This window comes from Poecilia latipinna, unplaced genomic scaffold, assembly GCF_001443285.1.
Source record: "Poecilia latipinna isolate Pla-1442-1.1 unplaced genomic scaffold, P_latipinna-1.0 Scaffold81, whole genome shotgun sequence".
Lineage (NCBI taxonomy): Eukaryota > Metazoa > Chordata > Actinopteri > Cyprinodontiformes > Poeciliidae > Poecilia > Poecilia latipinna.
The window spans coordinates 535,711-556,272 of NW_015112697.1; the positions used below are offsets into that span (position 1 = coordinate 535,711).

General features: G+C 39.2%; 1 protein-coding gene across 4 annotated transcripts; it reads right to left on the minus strand.

Annotated features, from left to right (window-relative positions):
• Nucleotides 1-968: 968 nt before the first annotated feature.
• On the minus strand, nucleotides 969-19,771 carry LOC106937723 (CREB-regulated transcription coactivator 1). 4 transcript variants are annotated; one of them, XM_015019387.1, is made up of 14 exons: nucleotides 19,531-19,771; nucleotides 16,228-16,344; nucleotides 15,618-15,743; nucleotides 14,698-14,759; nucleotides 14,365-14,459; nucleotides 13,772-13,857; nucleotides 13,641-13,684; nucleotides 12,934-13,157; nucleotides 12,033-12,184; nucleotides 11,714-11,944; nucleotides 10,350-10,436; nucleotides 9,296-9,382; nucleotides 9,045-9,219; nucleotides 969-7,806 (listed from the first exon to the last, which is right to left on the minus strand). In XM_015019387.1, the coding sequence occupies exons 1-14, from the start codon at nucleotides 19,654-19,656 to the stop codon at nucleotides 7,649-7,651; spliced, it is 1,770 nt and encodes a 589-aa protein (XP_014874873.1). In that variant the 5' UTR covers nucleotides 19,657-19,771; the 3' UTR covers nucleotides 969-7,648. The 4 variants fall into 4 exon arrangements, with proteins under 4 accessions (XP_014874873.1, XP_014874866.1, XP_014874880.1 ...); XM_015019380.1 differs by having other exon boundaries at nucleotides 969-7,860; nucleotides 19,531-19,768; XM_015019394.1 differs by lacking the exon at nucleotides 10,350-10,436 and having other exon boundaries at nucleotides 969-7,860.
• Nucleotides 19,772-20,562: the final 791 nt, after the last annotated feature.

The window sequence follows — 20,562 nt, forward strand, 5'->3', positions numbered from 1 at the left end:
CATCTCTAAAAGTAATCACACAGCTGCAACAGCTCAATTAAACCTGCAAGAATTGATTTTGACCTGCAGACTATTAGCACCATTAAACTGTGTGATTAAAATGCTGATTGCAGGATGGCTACAACTTTGTAAAGTTTACTTGGGTATTTTAGAAATCCAGAATGTTTAGCTCTTAAATTAGGATTTAGGTGTTTTTTGTTTTGTTTAGTTTTTTTAACCGTTTGCAGAACCTCTGAGAGTTGACAGGGGTTTAATGCAAAAGTAGTTGATGCACTGCCATTGCACAGTGTAATACAAAAGGTGCATTGCTTTATATCAAATAGCAATTCAGAAAGTTATTCCAGCCTCCTGCAACTGTTATACGAATGCTTTCACTTCTTGTAAATGTCTATTCTTTCCCTGTTTAATACAAAATGAAGCAACAATTTACTTTGCTTTTCCCCAAAATGCTTTCAGTATTTGTCTGCTGACCCTCAGAGGCATTCACAAATTTCAGTGCCAATTTAGCTTTTACATTGGAAGCATATCATATACTTAGATATGTAATGTGTAAACTGTTAAATACAACTTCACGTTTAGCCTTTTTTTATTATTATAAACAAGCTAAACTTTAACTAAAATTAGATACGTCTAGACGTTTTTAAAAAAATACCTACTCCTCAAAAGGCCAGTATATTTAGTTTTAAGTAACAGACATGACCTTTTTCTTGTTCCAAACTCAACAGCTTTTAGTGGAAATCAACATTCTGAACATTTCACAAGCATGCACATATCCAAAATAATCTTTTTAAATTTGCATTTACAGGTTACAAAATAGAAACAATAGCCAAAACACTTTTACAAGAGGACTGAAACATCATGCATGTCTACAGCAACACGCTGTGATGTTAAGAAATAAAACTTTTCTTTTTTTATGTCCCGAATCAGTATTTTTTTTTTTGAAAATCAAGACTATATGCAGAGGAAAATTCTGTCCTTCACATTCAATTTAATCAAGGGTTTTCTTTCAGCTTTATAAAAACAAATGGTCACATAAAAGAGAATCACATGGCAACAAATAAATACCTACAGGTCTCACTACAACTTACAGGACAACAGTGATATAATGCTATTCTCACGATAAGCTTAAAGTGGAACATAAAACTGTATTTCTAGAGCCTGTCATATAGATTTCAATGAAAAGTAACCCCTGGTTATTAAAGGGACATCATTTTCTGACTGAGCAGCAAATCTTGGACACATTTTCTCTTTTACAGACAAAATACATAATCCATCTCCAATGCTCTATACACACAACCTGATGGTTGTGCTGCAGCGTAATGCGAGTTTGTCTCAGAGTAAAACAAGGAGTCTAAAGTAAAATTTAAGATGTGTAGATGTAAAAAAAGAACAAAAAAAACAAAAGCAAGTCAGGTAAAAGCTTTCATTTCAATTCTAATCATGCTTTTACTCTAAGAGACTTTTTGTACCTCTTAAATATAAAGTTAACAAGCTGCCAAATCTGACATCAAGTCCTAGTGTTGCATTTGCTGATAACTAATGCCACACTAGTGTCTCCTGTATGAACCTACCCGCCCTGTAATGTTTCATATGTCCAGATGCGAGACAAACTGAACCATTGCTTTACAGTCCAAGCTACTTCGGTGAAGCATCGCAACAGCATATAGTACACTTAGTAACAGTTTGCGTAGATGCAAATACAAGCTGTTTGAGTGTAATGATTTTTAGATTACAAGTAAATAAGGAAGCAAGGGAAAGTCCAAGTAAGAGCTGGAACGCTCAAATTTACTCCAAGGTTGTTGTTTGTTTTCTTTTTTGAAGCATTGAAACATAAAAACTGAGGTACAATAGATCACATTTATGCTTCCATTGTTCCATGTTCCCCAGCTAAATAGATGGACCTCAGGCAGATGCAATGAGAGAATTAAAATGCAGAATTTTATCTTAAAAGTGTACAAATATTCAAAATCCAAACATGCCTGGTGAAAAAAGTCAAACTTTTAGCACCCCTCGTCATTTCGCAGCTTTAGGTTTGGTTGGCTTTTGCATCATCATATGTTTGAAGGGAAGACAATCCCTGGAAGTTTAATCCTAATCATGTATACATAATAAAAATCAGGCTTTTCAGAATGAAAAGATGGCGATCAATTTCAGGTCTCCTTCCAGTTCTGTACAATTTTGAATTTAAAGCATGTTTCTCAACACGTATTTTTGCACATATCAGATTTAATTCTTAAAACTGGGGAACATAGAAGCACGGGAACATAAAAGCAACATCCTTCGTTCAGTTCCAACATTAGAGTGTAAGCTGCACCGGAATAAGCCCTTTCTGATTTTGCATCTTCTAAAAGTTTTAACAGCTTCAAATAAAAACAGAAGAAAAAAAACAACAACAAAAAAACAAGAAAAACAAACAAACACGACAAGCCAAAGTGTAGTTCCCAAAAGAAAATAGAGAGTCCATCTTTTTGTTTTACATTAAAATATCTCTGCTATGAAACAGTCAGCATTCACATCGGGCCGAACAGTCCCAGCACAAACGTCAGGGAGTCACAGTTAAAGTGCGAAGCAACTAGTGGACTAAAACATTGCACAGTAACAGAAACAGTTCACTTTATCCAGCCCAGAACCAAACATGGTAGGCAACATCAGAAAACAAATAAACATGTCTTAAAACACGCTCCACTTTAGCATAGCAAGATTAAGATCCAGTACATAGCATGGGATAAGAACCTGCTAAATGTGTCAATCATGTCATGCAGCTGACTGCATAATGTAGATGCTTCAGAGGTCCACAAATGCAAACAATCAGAGCGCGTGCCAATCTGGAACATTTACAGGGCGGCATCTCCTATTTGTTTGAAAAAGGGTCTTTCACAATCGACTGCAGAGAGATGCTACAGTGTGAAGAGAGAGCGGGACAAGCAACAGTCAGTTTCTTTATGGGGGGGAGGGGAGCCTTGACCTGCTGGGACAGAACCAAACACTCCAAACATCAACTCATCGGGCTAAAACCACAATACTGCCACAGAAGTTACATTCTTGTATCATTCGTGAAGTAGCATTGTACAGAAATGGAGGTAACAGAGTCACTTAACAGGAGTTTACTGTTGCACAGGAAGAAACTCATAACATGCATCCCTTTAGACGGTTTGTGTTAGCATAATGTTACACAAATCAAACCTGCAGAGCTATAGAAGGCCTTCGTTTAGAGGTCTGGACTGTCCGTTTAGTCATGCATTTTGTTGCAGCTTTATGTACAAAGTCCATTTGAATGACTGCGGCAGGATGAGGGACTGGGGTGAAGCTCCAATCACTGGCATCACAACAGCGAAGTCTTATGTACGCAAACCTTTGGAAACGGAACATCTGCACAAAATGTCTAGGCTTAAAGAAAAAATCCAACATTGGTTATGGAGTCGTTTTCAGGTAACCAAGTCTTTTTGTAGGTTATGTTTAATCTTAAATAACAGCTGGCAGCTAAACTGGGATATCAGCTTACTGAGCAGAGAAAAGTGCTCTGCCCAGTGAGGATGTACAATTAATCAAATTAGTAATTCAATTTTGGCTTCAAACTATCACACAAAAGATTTTTTATTTTACTTTCATATATTGTTCCTGATTTCTGAAAAAAAAAAAATCCATTGTAAAACTGAAACATCATGGAAGTACAAGGTTTTTAAACCTCTGCAACAATGTTAGCAATCCAAGAACATGATATAGACAGTATTTGTCGCTGCAGCCACCTGTCCGTTAGTGAATAGTCAGGTTTAGCTGCTGTTCACTAAAATTTAAATACATTTCTGATTTGGATATATATATATCCCAATGATATATATCAATCATTTGATTAGACATGTCTTGGGTGGAAAAAATGATTAGCTAGTATGCAAAATTCAGAAAAATGTATAAAACCTTTAAGCCAAAGCTTGCACAAAAAATGTGATCAAACTCAAATAATTGTTATAATCATGATTTTTTTCATAACTGAGCAACCGTACTGTCCACAAAATATAAGCATTTCGAAAAAGAAGAAGGCAACATCAAGCATTAATTTAAAGCTGGATTTATGCTTCAGCGTAGAGACTTTTTTCTTATGCCAACATTTCAAAACACAATTTTGGTCTTTGATTGTCATACCGCCACCAAAACATTCCCGTTCTGCACTCAAACATCAAAACTAGCTTTTTTGCCATACTTTACAAAGTACAACCAATCGATTTTTGGCTGAAATTGGGCCAAATAAAGTTTTCAGTGAAAGCCTCTATAATTTTTTATTTTATTTTTTATTTTTTTTACAAAAAGCAGCTCACAATGACCATGTCTGTCAAAGCTTTCAGAGGAGTTTCATGCATGTTTAAGTAAAAACACCTCCAATATTCTGCTTCAGAAGAATAAATCCAGCTGAGCATATGGAAAAAGTTGGATTTTTCCTTTAAGTTCCATAGATTTTTTTGTCATCTCATTTGCATAGGAGTCAGGGTGTGTTGAAGGCAAACAAAGCTGCTGATGGAGCTGTCTACTGCACACAATGAACGCTTTAAACCCACCCAGGTGTAATTCCCATCCTGGGTGTGTTTAGACAGTCCGTAAAAATTTCAATACATATACACCTGAACATTAAAGTTCGCCAAAAATGATCCCAAAAATCTACAGAAGCCTTTCAGGGAAACTCTGACAAAAAGGCTGAGGCGGACCAGTTGGCAATGAATGCGAAGGTAGTGTTGTCAACATCAGCCGTGCAACTGGAAACATTTTGGCAACAAAGATCAGAACTCATTGCAGATGACAATGTGAACGGTTTGGCTTGAAAGATTTGTGAAGTGTTTGTTTTTTGAAGCCATTTCTGCTGCTTCCGAGACTGAACGAACAAGGCAGATTTGAGTTTTTGAAACATTGCACATTTTACATAATTACACTTAAGAGTTCGTCTTAAAGAGATCTTTAGCTAGCTTTTGTGCACCTCATCTAATCAGAGGATATAAACATTCTTCAAGAGAAATCTCTTAAAACACTTCACTTGACTTCGGATTCCTCTCTCTGTATCTAACTTCAGTTGCGTTTTTGTTAGAGACCCCCTGTAAAGGAGCATAAAGCCTCCCCATAATTGAACTCTTTACATCATTTCTTGGACATTTGTTTTTCCCGTTTTCTTTTTGTCCCACGTAAAAAAACAAAAAGACAATTTGGTCATCAAGTGTACAGCTACAAAATACAGTACATCGATTTGTTTACACTTTACATAACCACAGAGATTACTGACTGACCAAAGTTTGTCTCAAATACAAGAAAAGGTCAAATATTCAGTTAGGAAAATACGTCGTCACATAAAACACTGTGTAAGGCAAAATCAGGTGATTTCACAGTGACTGAAAAATATTCAGATTTGAATGTTCTCTGGTTTAAAAACAAATGTGTTACTTTTCAAGTGAACTTCTCAGCTTAATTATAAACTACATTGCCATCAGTATTTCCTTGTTTGGCTCTCAATACATATATGACCTTGCGTGACATCCCATAGTTAATTCACCGGGTTTATTTTGTCAGCCTGCCTTTTGCAGCTCTACCGGCTGCGTTTCTTAGGGGAAGGATTTCCACAAGGTTTAGGAGTATCTTCGTGTGAATCTTTCAAAAGTCTATTTGTGAGACCAGACACTGTTGCTGGACGATAATGGAGTGTTCCATTTGCAGTCAGAACTCGGAAATTCTGACTTCCCAGTCTGAAAAATCAACGTCAGTGCCCCCTGAAGACACATTCCCACTCAATGCGATTTGTAAAGTTGACTTCCAGTTTCAATATGGCTGCTATCAACAGTAGTAAGCTGTGGTGGAGACATTTTATTTTACAAGACAAACTTGAAAGAGTGTGTCTAAAATCAATGTTGCATGTAGTGCCCGCAACTATAAACTAAAATTAAGAGTGGTGTTTGCTTATGGAATGTAATTCTTAAAATAAAGATCGCAAGAGGTACTGCAAGCAAGATCTACTTGGGCAATCACAAGACTTCTCACACTATGTTAACTGGAACACTCCCACTTTGGGTGTGAGGTAAAACACAGCTTCAAGTTCAGACTTTCAAGGTAAAAGGAACGTGACATAAGGCTCGGCACATGATCGCCACTCTACTTCATCCAAACTCTCTAATCTACATTTTTACAGTCTTGCTAGGTATCCTGAAGCGTTTCAAGCTCTTTCACTGGAACTAAGAATGTGAACTCTTCACCAAACTTTACATCTGACACAAACTACCAGACTCAGACAGCTACACTTCTGATTCTGTATGTTACACTTGATGACTTATGGGAAGGATGTAGCTGCTCAGCCATCAAAACCTTTTTCATGAAGTGCGCTATGCACTGAGCTAATCTTAAGGATTTCAAGTTGGTGATTTCTGAATGCAGTGCACCTTTTATTTGACCTACCACTTCTGGCTGAGTTACTTCAACTTTTGTAACACTGCCACAAGTTGAGAGGAATATTTAGTGGTCAGCAAATGTCACAACTGGACATACTGTTCAGGTGATTTTCTATAACACCACAACTCTCACCTAGCTCCTGAGAATAACACATTGGATATTCCCCCAACGTCTCTAGAAGTGTTCTGTATGCCTAAATCCGGGATTGTATGCACTTCTGGCCCCAGAAGTGATTAGAACAGCTGAAATAAATTGCTTGGATGCTAAGTGAATACTTTTGGCAATATAGTGTATATAATGGTTTTTTTCTTGCTGAGAATGAATTCTGATGCACTTTTCTTTAGTTTTGGTTAAATTGAATTTCCTGATGAGTGGTAATCCCAGTAAAGTCCACCTGAAGTGGTGCTTAGAACTGATTTCTAGATTTGCTTGTTGGACTTCAGCACAATATTAAATAATGGCACAACTAACACCAAAAGAGCAACTATGGGGAGGTTTTGCACTCCTTCGTTTCCCAAGTAAAAGCTTAAAATAATAATTAAAAAAAAAAAAAAAAACATTTATGTGTTTGTAATTAATTACATCAGTGAAATTTTACACTCCACCTACAGACATTTTGGCATCAAATTTAAGTTATAAAATATCAACCCTTTGACCAAATAAATAAATAAATAAAACATAAATACACAAAGCATAAAAACATATACAAGATGAAAATAACATTTGGTTGTCAAAAATAAAGCTTTGAGTGTCAAAAAGAAAGTCATCATGCTATGGTAGGAGAACTTGTTTCATTGAAGGGTGGTGAGTAAACCAGCTATGCTGTTTATTTTCCTCCTCTTTTATACATAGCCAAAACAATTATTTTACCCAATAAATTAGCAGCTTCCTGCTACAAGCAAAAAAGATTAAAATGAATGTGGATATGAAAAGAAAATGGCTATAATGTGCATTTTTTTTTAAATATATGTGGCATGTAATGGAGCACTGTAAACAAGAGTAGGCTAGCGAAAGCGCCGAGCGACCAATCTTTATCAAAACAACAGCGAGGCCATTCCCGTTGCAAGCCAATGGACGACTTTTTCCCCGTTGTGTTTTTTGGTGGCGCATCTTTCAAAGAGTCATACAGCTGGACGGCCATGCAACGAGGGAGAGGGTTCATCCTGCCCTTTGTTTCTCTTCACTCACGTTAGTGTTTTTGTTTTTCCCTCTTTGCTCCAGCACAGCCTCGCTACAGCCTGTCCATCCTGAATGTGTCCTCCGTGGCGGGGTCAGCGAGCACCATGTCGGGGTCATTGAGCATGTGCAGTCCGTCCAGTGTGAGTGGATCTATCTTCAGCTCATCCAGGGGGAACTGGGAGTCGGCATCGAAGCTGACATCACCAACACCCGCCAGAGAGTTGGTCAGCTCTTTAGAGAGGCTGGGCGGAGACTCACCTGTGACTAAGAAAGGTGACAGCAGAGAAACGCAGACAGCTTCAACACAAAGCAGTCATTTAGCTACCAATGGGACGGATACATTTTACAAAACAGATGGCATCATGATCAGATGGCATCATGATCAGATGGCATCACGACTTATTCAAATATTCAAACATCTCAACATAAATGGGTCTTCCAATTGATCAATAACCCTGAAGGCCCCCACATACTTGGGCGTTCAGCATCTTCTATGAGCGGACTCTACGCACACCGTCTGCAGACGGTTGAGATTTATTAGTCAGGCGTACCGATTGCCTATATTTCTCATAACAGACTCCTTTATTTCCCCCAATCCGAAAATCTTGAATTCTCCCAAGTAGAATTCAAGCACTTTCCAATAATTTTCAAGTTAAGTCTTTAAATCTTTCCAGCACCACTCACCACGCTAGCTAGTTGGGCACCTAGCCATGTTTCTTCTCAATAAAAAGCAACCACCACATACCTGTTGGTGGCACAAAGCGGGAGTCTGTCTGATGCGCGTCCTTGCAACTGGTTGCATTGACTCTCAATCTTATCAGCTTGACATAACATACAAAACAGTTCAGTGTGAACTCCCGTTTCCTCCCAAACAGTTTACTGTGCAACAAAGAGCACATGGGCGTGAAAATAAACCTTTGAGCAGATGTGTATGGTAGACGTGTGCTCTGCGTTGTAAAGTGTGCCCACGTTTGTGGGGGAACTTAAGCCTATCACCAAATTTGCACAAGTGAAACAAGTTCAGTATTTTGGAGGGGCCATCACAAAGCCCTGACCGATATCACAAAGAAAATGTTTAAAGAAGAGTTGAAAAAGTATGTTTGGGCTCAAACCTGATTCAGATACAAGAGTTCTGTCAAGACGAATGGACCAAAATTCGTGCAAACTGTTGCGAGAAGCTTGTAGAAGGATATCAAAAGAATTTAGAGCTTTAAAAAATCTCCAGCTCTGGTATGTAGCAAATATAAATAGTTTTAGTAATCCTAACTGACCTCAAACAGGCAGACCTTGGTCGGATTTAATAATGGATAAGGGGTGAGAAACAGTTATGGGTTGAATTTTATAGTATATTTAAATATCTGGTCTCAGCTGCACTCCCATCTTTTTGCCTGGAAAAGATGTGAAGGACATGTGAAGGACAATGTATGAATGGGTGGTGGTGCTGCTACCTGTTAGAATGATGTTGGGGATGTTGCCATGGTTACTGTAGTTGAGTTGCTGCGAGTCCTGTAAGCTGCTGCCGGTGAGGCCCATCATGGCCGCCTGCGTGTAGTTGAGGGTGGAGCACTGGCTGAAAAGGCTGGACGAGCTGATGGGACTTTCAATCATGTTGAACTGCTCGAGCTGAAAAGAACAGATTTGTCAGGCAGAGCAGAGTCAGGACAACGTTCTGTCCTCAGTTACTGGTAGTCTTGGTTACCTGGTGAGAGAGCGCATTGGTCTGCCTCGATGCCAGCTGCTGATCATAGAAGGAGTCGCCAAATATACTGCCCACCACAGGAATGTGCTGCAGGGGAAAGGAAATATAAGTTAAAATAATAAAATAGATTGCAAGTTCCTCTAACACAAAAAAGCCATCCAACTGACTAAGGCCATATTTTAGTGATGGAGTAACAAGGAAAACCAAGCAAGACAACACATCACACAGCTGTCCAGCAGAGCAGGAAATATAAGCAAGTCGTTCTCATAACCACGGTTAACACAAGCCTATGAAAGAGTGAATGTTGGCTGCTGCAGCCCCGTTAAAAAAGAATCACAATTCAGTTTATTAAGGAGAGGACTTGGTGGTGAGCCTACAACTGTATAATAAACACCAAGACAATAAAAACCCTGGCAATTTAGGAAGATAAAAAACATCAAAAACACAAAAAAAAGAAGAGGTGAAAAGGTAAAATCCAGCATGACAGAGAGGTCAAACTGGATTTACAGAAGTAGAGAAGAGTTGAAACTTCCCTTAAATAATCTTAAAAAACATACGCCTCATAGAGCACATCATCAATAATGTGGGATTGGATTTCGTATGTGGTAGAGTCCCTGCTTAAGCATCATCTTAGCCAAAGAGAGCACAGTCCATGAATGATTAGAATCTGAGAAATTTTGACCTGAACATTCACTGATTTAACCATAATTAATTTATCCACAATTGTATTATAAAAAAATGGAAAAATGTCTCACAGAAAATAGGATTTAAAATTCATAAACTGAGTTGTTAAAAAATATATAGCACTTTCTCCAGAAAAATATTTTACTATACAAGGAGCATCCCAGTGTGGTGCACACTGAGAAAACCAATATGTTGTCATGCACACGGTCAGCTGTGACAGTGGAGATGAGGAGATGAGTTGTGCAGCTGCTGACACCATGAGTGGTGCAAACACACAGAATGAAAAGCAGCCTGGCTATGAACAGTTAGCTTTCCCCCAGAAGCAAAGCCCTTCCCCAGGCAGCAGCGAGCTCGGAGGGTGGGCCCTTACTTGAGGCGAGCCTCCAGGGGAGAAGCCTTGATTGGAGACTGGGGAGGTTGGAGACTGAGTGGCTGGTGAGCCAGTCTGATTGCGATACTGTTGGAGGGAAGAGGGTTAGCTAACACTAAGCTTCATGTCTGGCACAAACACACACATCTTTAGCAATAAGATCAAAATGTGTACAGTTGCAGGTTAAAGTTTGGCAGTGACATATATGCTGTGCTTTGCAAATGTTGCATCTTAATTATTATATTACCTAGTGATTTGTTTGATGTTAACATGGTATCAAAGTGTGTTACTACTGGGACTGAAACCATTGTTTTCTTGTGTTACTCCTGGAGAAAAGCATGCAAAACATCTTCTGGATCATTGAGAACTTCAAGGTAAGAAGTTAAATAGGACAGAACAATTTCATGAGGTTTCAATGACAGTTTTTCCTGATCAGTTCTTCTACAGAATCAAGTTACCAGTGCAGAGCTTGTTCAACATCAACAGCAAGTGAGTGAGGGTGTGTCTACATGCACAAAGAGACCTTGGGGTATAAAAGAAGATATTCTTGTCTAAAAAAAAGATATCAAGGAGAGAGAGTTAAGTTGTGCAGGAGGTTTAGTGATGGACAGTAGAAGGCTGCTGAAAGGTACCGTCTCTGATTAAATGTCCATCATCCCAGGAAGAGGGCTTACTCACAGCTCTGAACAGGAACACTGCCATAAATAATGTTAGGCTAAAAACAGATTCCAAGAGCTACTTCGTCCAACAATGCAGGGACAATTTGGTGCTTTGAGTATATTCCAGCACAAGGGAAAATAGCTGAAGGAGGGGGTTAAAAAAATCATATTGGAATTAAAAAAAACTATAGTCAATTCTATAAAGTTGGCTCCAGGATAAGAAGGAGCCAAAAAAACTGAGATCAACTCTGAGTCAAGATGAGGACATCCAGGAAGCCAGAATAAATTAAGTTATGAAAAGGCATCAAACTCCACATTCCGACTCTGCATGAATTTCACATATTTCATATCAAAGTTTTTAGAAGTCTTGCGTTGTAGTTGTTTTTTCAGTTGACCATAAACTGTTGGAACCACAGAATAACATCTGTGTCACTGCCAAAGCCTTTCACTATGACTGTACAGTGGACAAAACAACAAGTTTTATCATCAGCCTCCGCATAAGAAGTGAGAAAATGTTGGCAGGGAGTTAATTTTGTCTGTCTACACAATAGCAGCAAGCTATGATCATTTTGATCATGTCATGTTTTCAAAAGATTAATATATTGAGCAAAACCAACAAAGTGGTAATTATGACAATATTAGGAAACATTTCCAGAAAGCTGTGTCCCTGCCTTCACTCGCCTAACTGAATTGTGTGTTTCTTACCGAGCTGATGCTCATGCTGGCGGTGGTTTGGCTGTCCGGGGAGGGGCTGCTTGCGGTGGCTGTCCCAGACGAGGCCAGAGTGGGCAGAGCGATGAGCTGGATGCCCTGTGGCAGCGCCGGCTGTTTCTGGAGGTCACTAAGTAGCTGAGCCTGGGCTTGAGGCGTCAGCTGGTTGAACAGGGGGTACTGGGAAAGCTGCTGCTCCAAAGTTAATGTTTCTGTTTGCAAAGCCTAAAGACAAGAGCACACACACATTCTTGGTGTTTCACCTTGAACACCAAGAAGAAAAACCAAGTGAAGCCAGACGCCAGACATTTACCTGTGTAATATTAACCGGTGAGGAGAGCGTGGGTGAGAGCTGCTGTGGGGACTGCTGGAGGTGGAGGTCAGAGGTGAGAGTAAGTGGCACCACGGGTGGCTGCCTGCGCTGGCCCGTTACAGTCATGGAAGGCTGAGAGGGCGTGGTGATCCCTGGCAACAGAAGAGTCACACATGCACAAGTCACTGGGTTTGGTTAGAGGAAAGTCAGATTACTAAGCATCCAAACATGAGAATCAGCTAAGAAATCATAGACAATTGACAACGTTTAATATACAGCTGCTTAAAGCTTTACTTCTATTAACAGACTGGGCTCCCCACAGATCACGTTTATTCACTTATGTGTCAAAAACAAGCAAGTGAACATTGATGCCGTCCAAAGCAAAGAGGATATCGAATATGCAGGAAACTAATTTTAAATGAGAATTTCACAGAAAATAAAACAGCTGGTGACCAGAACAAGATGTAGTGAGTAACTGCTGTCTGACCAAAATACTCATCAGCTCTGAGAGGATGAGATTTGAGGACATAATGAGAGGCAGCCAGCAGCCCACTGGCAAAGAGAAGACCAAATCAAAGGAGGGTAATAACAGTAGCATCTAACACAAAGCTAGGTTTAATATTTTCTGCACACAGATAGATACACAACAAAACCTATTCTGAAATCATCTGGGTTGTAATGTGCCTCGGGTTAGAGATTAATTTTCCATTATTGTAAATAAAAATTTCCTGTTACATAGTAAAATTATTTTGATTAAAAAATAAAAATAAAAAAAAACAGGCTAAGGAAACGCACCTCAAGATATTGGCTAAAACAACCTACTTTCTTAATTGGGAGTAAAAAATGTCTTTTCGTCTTCCTCCTCCATCGTCCTAATTTTGGTACATGTAAGAGCTCTTACCATGACTTGCAGCACTGATGCCCAGGTGGGTGAGGTTGGTGGTCAGGCTGCCCGTGCTGTTGGCTGAGCTAAGTGAAGGGAAGGACACGGTGTCCTCGGGGTCAAGTGGTGTGGACAGCGGAGGAGGGAACTGGATGTTAGTCAGATCCGGCAGCGAACCACCAGTGTTGTGAGCACCTGGGACCACAGATGGGCTTAATTCCTGGTCTGGTGATGGGAATATACTGGAAAAAGGCAACCACTTGGTTAGTGACGTGAAACACAAAAACGGCATCAAAAAATGTTTTTGGATAACTTGCTTTAATAATAATTCTAACTGCTGATGAGTGAATCAATTATGTGACAGATATTTAGACTCTATAAAGTATTTCAGATCTGCAATATGAAAACAAAGCCCTCAAATTATTATAACTCTTAATCAGTTGGTAATTTCTATGTTGGCCTCTCTGAGAACTTAGAAGGGAGAAAAATAAATCTAGAACATTAGAAAAAGTTACATACTTCTCTGATGTGGAAAAACATCAAATTACATTGAAGCTTTAATTATATGGTTGGTTTACAGCTTCATTACATTTAGCAAAGCATTGTCCAATTAGAAATCTTCTTTCACTTATGTGATGATGGTCATTATAAGAAAAACTTAAGCATTCTTCAATGGAAGTTAAAAAAGAAGCAGAGGTTTGGAAAATCAAAATAGTAATACTCACTTGATTCCTGGGACATCACATGTATTAGGCTGAGATGCATCATCCTAAAAAAGCAAAACAAAACAAAAAAAGAGTCATGATTAATTCACCACATGAGTTCACTTTACAGTCCCTCACTGTCCCACTGGTACCTTCTTGTCATCCCACAGCTGCTTCTGTGCATCCTTGTCTGCATCCGACTCTGAATTTTCCGTCCCTGGCACCGTAAGCAGCAGCACTATTAAAGAAAAACAGAACACTTTTTTTGTTGAGACAATATCCAAAAATGCAAAGCCTTACTGAAAGAAATTAGTCATCAATATCCCAAGCCGCCATGCAGAAAATAGTACTGCTGTGCACCAGATTCCCACATTTCTAAAAATAGCACAGGTGACCACCAGACGCTGAACGGAGGCCAGCTAATCTTGGCTTCATTGTACCAGAGCTTTACACATAAAAAGACATGATCGATAAGGAGTCAGTTAATGATTGATTTTGCTCTGTAGGTTGCCCTGAATCAGCTTCATTCAGAAACTTCTACAGCCAGCAGAGTACAAAGTCAAACAGAAACACTTCTCAGTAGATCAGCTTCCATTTGCACCTTAAATATTTTACCACGCGTCTACATCTGCCTCTCTCTGACACCATCTCTTTTGTGTCTTCAGAGGTTTGCAGCTTGGATTAGCACGTTGCTCATGAATAAATGAAAGATTCTCTGTGTCTTTATCACTGGATCCTCCCTCACCTCGTTTAGGCTGCAGCTCCTGCGATCCTCCTGAAAACACCTCCTGGGGCTTCGGGTTCATGGCGCTCTGGTGTAAGGCCGAATCCGAATTCGTCCTGTATGTGACAGAAAGATGAGATGTCAGCAGAATCCCAACACTGGAAGAGGGCCAACTGTTCAGCACCATACCCATCAGGGGTTACAGCCCTCGTTACTGAACTTTATTTGCCACCAGGTTGCCCAATCGGTGGTCCATCCTTGTGAGTAATTTCTACTCTAATTAAAGGCATAAAAATAACTGTTTCTGACTGGGTAGTTCCAACCTCGTGCAAACGGACAAGCGAAGAAACTTACCTTCTCCAGCTTGTGTCTGGCGGTGGGGAGAGGTAAACTGAACTGTAGGGACAGCTGTCAATGTAAATCTAGTCAAGGCTAATAATTATGAGGAAAAATAGAAGAATCAATCAGATACAGGCTTTAGTTCATCCCTTTGTGCCTAAAACATTATGAATAAATAATCCTGGACAAATCCTACAGGGAGATCAAATCTCTAAACTAAAAATGGAAAACATTCGTCAGAATAACTCTGCTAAAGTGCAACATACTAACATGTGTAACTCAGCAGACGGTCATCAGTGGATGTACAAAAAATAAATCATTAATTCATTGATCTTCAAATCAACATAAACAGGAAAACATAAAAGAAAAACAGACTTTTAACACAGAAATGTTACTGAATTGTACATACACTCAATTACAAAATCAAATGGGTGTGTCTTACAGCTTTCAGTAGCATTTGGAGGATTTCTCCAGAGCTGTGCTCTTTGATGCAATTCCCAATCCCAATCACAATTTTTTAATCACAATCAAATTCTGCTTATATTTTTCAGATCAGATGGAAGGGAAGATGATACAATGTCTCCATCATGAACACATGTTGCCATCTTTGCTTTGTACCTCTGTCTCACTAGTTACACAATCTCATTCTATCCAAACCAACATAGTAACTGCTACTTCCAGAGGTGGATAAGAGTCAAAATATTGGTGGGTCAGTTTCAAAGCCAATCATCTAAAGGAACTTTCAGATGACCACAATCCTTCGGACTCTGAGACCTTAATTACCATATGAAATGTAAAATGTGGTTTCATGTGAAAAAAGGACATTGCATTTGACTGATATTCCAAATCATGGATGAATAAAACAGATTAGGAAGGTGAGACAAAGTAACTTCCAAGTCTGATTGGCACATGTGACAGTGCAATATAAAGGATATTTGGCGACCGTGTTTGTCCACTGAAAGTGGGCGACGGTGAGGAGACGTGATGCGGTTACGATCGCGGTAAACACGGTCCACGAGTCCATGGTGCCTGCTTGTCCGACTGGTGTCCAGCACAGAGTTCTAAGGTGGACACACCAGGTAAATGAGATGAGAGGAGTCCTTTCAAACAGAGCAAATCTTTGCATTGGAATAAATGGTGCTAAACATGTTCACTTTAAGATGGGTCAAGCCAAGTTGGCAAATGTAATTAAAGATGAAAAGCCATGACAAGCAATGGTATACTTTAAAATTTAGGAACCAATTCTCAATTATGGGGAAGAAAAAAAAACTTTAAGACAAGCTCTTCTTTAACTTTTGAGGTATGATGAAACCTGGTGGAAGATGCAGCTCTAACCAGCCAATAAATAGTCTTACAGCTGTCGCAGCCAGAGAAAAGCCAGCAGACTCTTTTACTCCTCTTTAAAAATGGATAGTCTGTACATAAAGTATTTTTCAACAAATCTGAAAAACAGCTGAAACCTGTGTGTGTCCAACATTCACCAACAGCTGACAAAGGTACACTGATCCAGAACAAAACCATTGCTGAGAGAGGCTAGGGGCTCACCTGAAAAGGCAGGTCAATGTTGCCATTCCCAATCTGATTGACATTGGGCAGTGAGCCTCCATAGTACTGTCCACGATTCTGCCCTAGTTGCAAATACTGGGTCTTCTGTAACTGCAACTGTGCAAAGTAAAATTGCATGAAAGCATGAGTGAATGACTGATCTGATTCACAAACAAAAGAGATGCTAAAAATGGGCAATGCGTGCAAGTCTACAATGATTATATGCAAGATTAATGAGTGGGGCTTTTATGAACTGAAAAAATGTAACAAGATGAAACAGGCAAATGTGGCTTTTTCATGGACAACTGACAAGCAAACAAAACTAGCTGATTCGAATGACACTGGACTGACAGCTTGAGTTGTCACAGTTGGGTATTTACTACTTGCATATAACAGTAATAAAAAGTAATGTATGCTATAACAAAAACAAAACACTGACATCCTGTACACCCAGAAGAATTGAGTCAGATGATCAGACATAATGCAGTGACAGAAAATCTAAATGGCAACACAAGGGAATCAGGCAGAGACTATACAACTGAAGAGTGTTTCTCTCCTAGGAAATATCAGTATGGCTTAAGGTTAGACACACGCATCATAGTAATAAAGTGTGCTTAATTTCCAGCAAACAGAAGAAAAAAAAATATCCCAAACACTTCCTGATGTCAGTGCAGCTTGAAGAAATGAGTCAATTGATTCATCCAATATATGCTGGTGGAGCTTCCTGGATGATTAACCCTCATCATTTGGGGCTTGGGGCAGAGAAAAACTAACTGGCTGCTGCTCATGCTGGATGTCCTCAACACTTACTGCCATGGCCCCTGCCTCCCTCTTTCGATTAAAGGGACAGTAAACTTTTTTTTATTTTGATAGATAATCCTTATTTTGAAGAGCTTCATTCCAGAGGAAGGGAGTGGCAGTGAACAAACTCCATCTGATTTATACTGCCTTTCTGTTCAAGAAAGAATTATTTACATTTCTGAAGATATCTTTTAAGTCAAAGAAGAAGTCTTGAAAAAAAAATTATTCCAATCCAAACAGAACAATCTGAAACAAAACAGTCCTCACATTTAAAATGTAGCAAAATGTGAAGGTTTGCCACAAAACGCTAAAGGTTTAAAAAGTTATAGGCTAGCAGTCCTTACTAGTCCATGTCCTTGCATTCAGCATTGACCCCCACTAACTCATGTGAAGTTAACTGTTGGTCTCAACCGATCCTTGTGACCTACTAAATGTGAACTTAAATTGTTGGAAATCTGACTGAATACCCTGGTTGTAAGCTGCTCATTAATAAATAGGTAGCATTTCTTGTATACAGTTATACTACATTATATAATATAGTATAGTATGGCAGCCTTTTAAACATTATTAGAAATTAAAAATAATTTGAAGGCGCACTACTCTTTGAAGAAAAATTAAGTCACATTTTGCTCAAGTCTCATTAGTAGAAACTTACACAATTTTTTTTATCTCACAACTGACAAGCAATCACATTTTTTACCCACATTGCAGAGCAAGAGCAGGAAAAGATACATTTTGAAGCCTGTAAAAAAAAAAAAAAAAAGGTCCAGAATTTTTGCTTAATCTGTCAAATTCACAAAAGCTCTGACATTTTCAGTTAGCTCCTAAAAGGGGAGAAATAGCTATGGAATGCACATTGCAAATATGAAACATCAACAAGTAACTCCCTCCTCTGTTTTTAATTGCACAACTGATGCAATTTTATCCTGAGTGCATGATGCTTGCATATCGTTCTCACAACAGGGAGTAAATTTATAGTTTTATGGATTTACCAAATAATGTAACTTTTGTTTTTGAGTTTTACAGCACAACATCTGTGTTTACCCAAGGCCGATTCGCACAAACTCAGTTGGGTAACCTTTAATCTAGATCAACAATTAAGCATGAGGAAGAGCTATAATGTTTAAAACAAACACAAAAAATGGTGGGAATAGTTTTCAATCAAACAGAAAATGAAGAGCTTAGATTTCCTTTATGCATCAAAGAAAAGTTTCTGACCTTTGCAGATAGACAATTATGTATGCATCAGGTAATTCATAAGACACGTATGCTCAAAATGAGCATAATGAAAACAAGAAAAAAATTTTTTATGGAAAAACAATCTGCACTTGCAGACATTCTATTACAACACCAGACATGCAATAAAGTTAAAAGCAACTTGCATCAAGCCTTCAGGAAAGAAAAAAAAACAAACCTGATAATGAGTTGTAACAAATATATGGATTTCTTTCTCTTTCTTTTCAAAATCTGATGTAAGCAAGTTATATAGTCGTTGCACCATAGCTCTCCCTTATTTTAGTTTTTTTTTTTTTTCTTTTTATCGTTGTGAGGGTCTTTCCACCACACACACACACACGCACGCACGCACGCACGCTCCATGGGCCCAACATAATTGTGAGACATAATCCAATGTTTCTCAATCCTGCTCCTCCGGGCCCACTGTCCTTCATGTTTTAGATGTCTCTCTGTTCCAGCACACCTGATTCCAATGATTAGATTACCTCCTCAACATGCTATTAAGCGCTGCAGAAGCCAGTTAATCGCCCATTCATTTGAGCCAGGTGTGTGGCAGTGGTGAAACACCTAAAACATTCAGGACAGTGGGCCCTGAAGAGCAGGATTATTTATTATATTATCATTAGAGAGTTGATAAATCATTTCATTGTGATCCATTTGCTGACTTTCAACAAATCTGTATAAACTAGTGCAGTCCAGGGGTGTGGCTGGATGAAACATGTAAAACATTAACTAAGCTTCCGTTTTAAATTGTGTTTTTGTTTGAATTAAAACGTGCCACGGTGGAAACAGTTGACGTGGGGGCGGGAGGGAATCCACGTCCAGTGAGTCCGATTGGCCAGTTAAGGCTGCCTTAAACCTGTCGGAGATCCCACTCGCATTTGCTCCGCTTTAATTTACCTGCCAACAGCCTCAACATGTTATTATGCGGTGATGTGTGCGCCTGGAAGCAGCCGAAACGCGTGCACTTACCGTTGAAATCATACATAGGGAACAGGTGCACGTTAAACTCAAACTGCTAGCGGAGCCAATTAACGGTGCACTAAACCACGCATGTTTTATCGACAAAATAAAAAAAATGTAGCGCCCGTCAACAGACATGGGAGTGTGTTGTGATTATGATATACCGATACAGCTAAGAAAGAAAACATGGACCTTACCCAAATAGAGAGCAGTCGCTCAAACATATCACCGCAGTGTTCGTTAACTGCCAAAAACAGCGATGCAACAAACTGGGACCAGCCTGTGAGGGGGTGGGGGTCTTACCCGAGCGGCTCTGGTGATGTTCAAGTCCTTCATCACTTCTTCAAAAGCGGCAGTCTCCTCCGCCTGCTTTTGATTATGCAAAGCGATTTTTTCGCTAAATTTGCGCGGATTGTTAGAGGACGCCATCTTTCCCTCTTCTTCTCAATGGAATGTTACGCTACGCACGACGCCAGGCCCTCGTACTGTCGTCACGACGCACGGCCGAACGCCTCTATTGATGTTACCCCTCTCTGCTTCAGCTGCCTGCGGAATCTGAGAGGCAGGCCGAGTTTGAGATAAAATAAGACTCACCACAGGGGGAATTGTGTGCCCTAGATGTTCGTTATTAATAGTAACATAAAGGGGGGAAAATAAACATGGATATGCACGGAAAGACAATAAAATCTGCACCTGGTCACAGAAAAAGTGACAAGGGGCAAACTGACTGAAATATAATACATTTGTGATAAATTTTGTGACATTTGTCACGTTACTAAAGCAAAGTGTGATTTTGGCTAATTAAAATTTTTATATCATACTCATATAAAGAAGCAAATCACTGATGAAGGAAAATTACACAAAATTTACATTTTAGAATCTGACATGAAAATCTATTGTCACTTATTTTGATAGCCCTAAGTAAAATCTAACGCAGCAAACTGAAATTAGAAGTAATCTAATTAGTTGTAATCCAATCTCAGTGTAATCCAGCTGCTGTGTGAAGGCTTCAGAGGTTTATTAGTGGGGGTAAGGGGTTTTCCATTACATTAGTGAACAAACAGCACCATTAATATGATGGAACATAGTAGATTGGTCCGGGATAACAGCTAAGTTGAGATAGTTTATTGTCATGATAATTGTTGGTGTCACTACAAGTCTAGCTTGCATAGAACAGTGGTATGAAGAAAGTCACTGTCAAAAGACATATAAAAGCCCCATTTTCAGTTTGCCACAGACTTTATAGGAAAAATGGCAGCTTAGTGGAAATGTATAACTTCAAATCACCCTGAAAAAAGTGAAAATCATTTTATTTGTGTTGGTCTACCACATAAA

Excerpts from the sequence above, each read along its gene's own strand:
- LOC106937723 (XM_015019380.1), bottom strand. The coding sequence starts at position 19,656 with ATGGCGTCCTCTAACAATCCGCGCAAATTTAGCGAAAAAATCGCTTTG. Across the intron at positions 11,945-12,032 it reads CACCGGTTAATATTACACAG|GCTTTGCAAACAGAAACATT; the intron begins GTAAATGTCTGG and ends TCTTGTCTTTAG. Across the intron at positions 10,437-11,713 it reads CCAGCATGAGCATCAGCTCG|TATCGCAATCAGACTGGCTC; the intron begins GTAAGAAACACA and ends TCCCTCCAACAG.